Consider the following 4,334-nt stretch of genomic DNA (forward strand, 5'->3'; position numbering starts at 1 on the left):
GGAGCGCCTGAAAAATCATTCCACAGTCTCTGTGCCTTTCCTAAGTTATTAATTTATGTTATGATGATTTAGGAACCTAACAGGGACGTAGCAGGCGGGTCAGGAGGTCTGGGGGCGTAGCAGGCGGGTCATGAGGTCGGTCTGGGGGCGTAGCAGGCGGGTCAGGAGGTCTGGGGGCGTAGCAGGCGGGTCAGGAGGTCTGGTGGCGTAGCAGGCAGGATACGGGGAGCCGGTCCAGGACCACCGCCGGAGCAGGAACAGGGGGCGATGCGTCCAGGACCACCGCTAGAGCAGGAACAGGGGGCGATGCGTCCAGGACCACCGCCGGAGCAGGAACAGGGGGCGATGCGTCCAGGACCACCGCTGGAGCCGGAACAGGGGGCGATGCATCCAGGACCACCGCTGGAGCAGGAACAGGGGGCGATGCGTCCAGGACCACCGCCGGAACAGGGGGCGATGCGTCCAGCACCACCACGGAACAGGAACAGGGGGCGATGCGTCCAGGACCACCACCGGAACAGGAATAGGCTGGGACTGCCGCCGCCATCTTTTCTCCTGAAGCTGGAGACTCCTGGGCCCATTTCGAGCCAGGTGTGTTCCCCGCAAAGGGGGAAGAGACTGGGGTGGGTCCGGGACCACCTTGGGAACAGCAACAGGCTGGGGCTGGCGGCATGTCCCTGTCCCCTTCAACATACGGTGGTAGGACGCCACTTGGTCACCGTAAAAGAGCTCCCACAGATCCACGTTCTTTCCTGGTGGGTCCATGCTGGCTGGGTTCATACTTTTGGCCAGATTGTACTGTCACGGCTCAAACGACAGAATACCCAAATGAACAACATCAAACAGAGTATCAGAGTCCAAGTGGCTTTAACCAGGTCAGAGGTAGGCAGGAGTCAAAAACCGGGAAGACAGGCAGATCAGGCAGACAAATCCAAAGGGGCAGGCAAAAATCCAAAAACCGGGAATCAGGCAAAGTCACAGGCAGGCAGGCAGAAACAGACAGAATCAGGAATGCTGGAAAGCTAGGCATGAACGCTAGACAATCTGGCAACTGGCATGTGGAAATGGGCCGGTATATAAAGGGGAACTGATGATCATGGGAACCAGGTGTGCAGATGGGCGGGGAAGCACAGGTGAGGGGAAAGAGAAGATGTCTGGCTGATGAGGGTGGCAGGATCTGGAACGACAGGAGAGTGATCATGGAAAAAACCTATCCCCAACTGGGAAACCATGACAGGTTGTAGAAGATGAATTCAGCAGGTTGCCTTCTGTGATGTCCGACTGGTGAAATGAGTGGCGATGACTTCCTGTCCACTACATAATCTGTGTGAAAGTCATGGAAAGACGTATGAAACATCATAGGATGAACCTGCAGCAGCAACGCTTCAGCCAGTGGTGGCAGTGGCTCGGGGTGGAGAGGAGGAAGAGATGTTAGAGATGTGCTAATGCAGTATTTGTGGAATAGTTAATGCTATAGTTAGATTACATTCTGTATCTCAGAATAGTGTAACAATAAATTTGTGCTTTTTGCAGATATATGGATTTTGTCCATCCATCCATCTCCATCCACTTGATGCGGGACTGGTTAGCGGGGGCAGCAGTCTGAGCAGAGATGTCCAGACTTCCCTCACCCCACACATTTCCTCCAGCTCTTCTGGAGGGATCCAGAGACGTTCCCAGGTCAGCCAAAAGACATTCCCTCCGGTGTGTCCTGGCTCTTCTCCTGGTGGGACATGCCAGGAACACCTTCCCAGGAGGTGTCCAGGGGGCATCATATGTTAGTCTTTCAAGTTTTAGGTATGACCTTGTCTGATTATTTCGCTTTTTTTTTTTTGCTGTGCTGAGGTTTTTTTTCAGTTCCACACTTCATACTGATCAAATCTTTAGAGTTTATCACTCGTGTGAGCACGTTGGTGCTTCTTTAGCTGACTTGATGTGGTAAAAGCTGCATCACACTGTTCACATCTGAACGGTTTATCTCCAGTGTGAATACGTTGGTGAGTCCTTAGATTACTTGATTTGGTAAAAGCTGCTCCACAGTGATCACACCTAAACGGTTTATCTCCAGTGTGAATACGTTGGTGAGTAATTAGACTACCTGATGTGGTAAAAGCTGCTCCACACTGATTACAAGTGAACGGTTTATCTCCAGTGTGAATACGTTGGTGAGTCCTTAGATGACTTTTTTGGGTAAAAGCTGCTCCACACTGATCACACCTAAACGGTTTATCTCCAGTGTGAATACGTTGGTGAATCTTTAGCTTTCCTGACTCAATAAAAGCTGCTCCACACTGTTCACATCTGAACGGTTTATCTCCAGTGTGAATATGTTGGTGAATCTTTAGATGACCTCGTTGGGTAAAAGCTGCTCCACATTGATCACACCTAAACGGTTTATCTCCAGTGTGAACACGTTGGTGAGTCCTTAGATTGCCTTGTTGGGTAAAAGATGCTCCACACTGATCACATCTGAACGGTTTATCTCCAGTGTGAATACGTTGGTGAATCTTTAGCTTTCCTGACTCAGTAAAAGCTGCTCCACACTGTTCACATCTGAACGGTTTATCTCCAGTGTGAACACGTTGGTGAATCATTAGACTACTTGATGTGGTAAAAGCTGCTCCACACTGATTACAAGTGAACGGTTTATCTCCAGTGTGAATACGTTGGTGATACCTTAGATGACTTTGTTGGGTAAAAGATGCTCCACACTGATCACATCTGAATGGTTTATCTCCAGTGTGAATACGTTGGTGAATCTTTAGTTCACTTGAAGTGGTAAAAGCTGCTCCACACTGATCACAAGTGAACGGTTTTTCTCCAGTGTGAATACGTTGATGAATCTTCAGGTGACTTGAAGTGGTAAAAGCTGCTCCACACAGATCACAAGTGAACGGTTTTTCTCCAGTGTGAACACGTTGGTGAATCTTTAGACCATCTTGTCTGGTAAAAGCTGCTCCACACTGATCACAAGTGAACGGTTTTTCTCCAGTGTGAACACGTTGGTGAATCTTTAGACAATCTTGTCTGGTAAAAGCTGCTCCACACTGATCACAAGTGAACGGTTTATCTCCAGTGTGAATCATCTTATGTTTTCTCAGACCTGATGAAGTGGTGAAGACTTTCTTGCAGTGATCACAACGAAAACTTGTGGGTCTCTCTTTGCCTTTATGTTTCTGTAAGTACAGAGAACAAGAATTAAATCATCTTGTTGGCTGACTCTCAAAAGCTTTTCAGTTTCTATTGACAGCCAGAAACCTTCAGATGAAACATCTCAGTACGTCAAATCAAAAGTGTAAATGGTTAAAGCTTCTAACATGAAAACCATCAAAATAGTTCATTAATAGGGATGGGTATTGATAAGATCTTCCAACCATTTTTCATTCAAGCAATGTTGAGAGCATGCATGCTGAGCTGTCTTGGATGATGGTGGAGGATCGACTAGCATGCAGCATTATTATTTTCTTGAAAAATATCTGTATATTACGCAAACCTGGCTTCTTGTTTATGCAACTTCTACCAACAAATAATAGACACAGCTATGATACCACACTGGTCGTAGCTAATCACTTTTCTCTGCCTATGCCCAGAACCAATGCTTTGAAAAAAAACAGTAATGTATAGAGCACTGGAACCATCTCCCCCATGTATAGTTGCAATAAACAAGATGTCAGGTTTTAAAAGGAGATTGAAGCAGCTGTGGTTCAGAAGGAAGTCATGATCGGTCCTAGGTATATATTGTGATTATTGTGCAAATTGTAAGTATATTATAAATGTAATAGTAATTAAAGCTGCAAGCAGCGATGAACGGGTCCTCGCACTCATGGCCACCGCCTCCCATAAGCATATCAGAAATTACACCACCCACGACTCTCTATGTCAAACCATTCAAAAGTTATGGCAGAAAATAGGGACAACCAATCAGAAGAAGGGGCGGGGCTAATTCAGGCCAATGAAGGTCAAAGACTCAATACAGAGTCCTATGACACCACCCACGACTCTCTATGTCAAACCATTCAAAAGTTATGACAGAGAAAAGTATTCTAGGGGGCGCTGTTGAGTCATTAGGCCACGCCCATTAATGCAAACCATTAAATATCAAATTTATCGCCAGGCGTGGCTTGCATGCAAAATTTGGTGACTTTTGGGGAACTATCAAATATGGACCAATCAGGGTGCTGTTGAGCAGTCAATGCAGTGAGACGTACTTTTTTTGGCTCCTGCCAACTTCTGATATAATTGTTATTTAGTAGTGCAATTTTTTGAAAAAAGAAAATAGTGTTTTTGGTTGCTCCTTTTCATCGACCTCCACAAGATATTTTATCTTCATTTTT

At 46.4% G+C, this 4,334-nt stretch overlaps 1 protein-coding gene across 1 annotated transcript; it reads right to left on the minus strand.

Annotated features, from left to right (window-relative positions):
• Positions 1 to 1,644: 1,644 nt before the first annotated feature.
• Positions 1,645 to 3,154, minus strand: LOC133442146 (zinc finger protein 665-like). The gene has a single exon (XM_061720100.1). The coding sequence runs from the start codon at positions 3,084 to 3,086 to the stop codon at positions 1,884 to 1,886; it is 1,203 nt and encodes a 400-aa protein (XP_061576084.1). The 5' UTR covers positions 3,087 to 3,154; the 3' UTR covers positions 1,645 to 1,883.
• Positions 3,155 to 4,334: the final 1,180 nt, after the last annotated feature.

This window comes from Cololabis saira, chromosome 4, assembly GCF_033807715.1.
Source record: "Cololabis saira isolate AMF1-May2022 chromosome 4, fColSai1.1, whole genome shotgun sequence".
Lineage (NCBI taxonomy): Eukaryota > Metazoa > Chordata > Actinopteri > Beloniformes > Belonidae > Cololabis > Cololabis saira.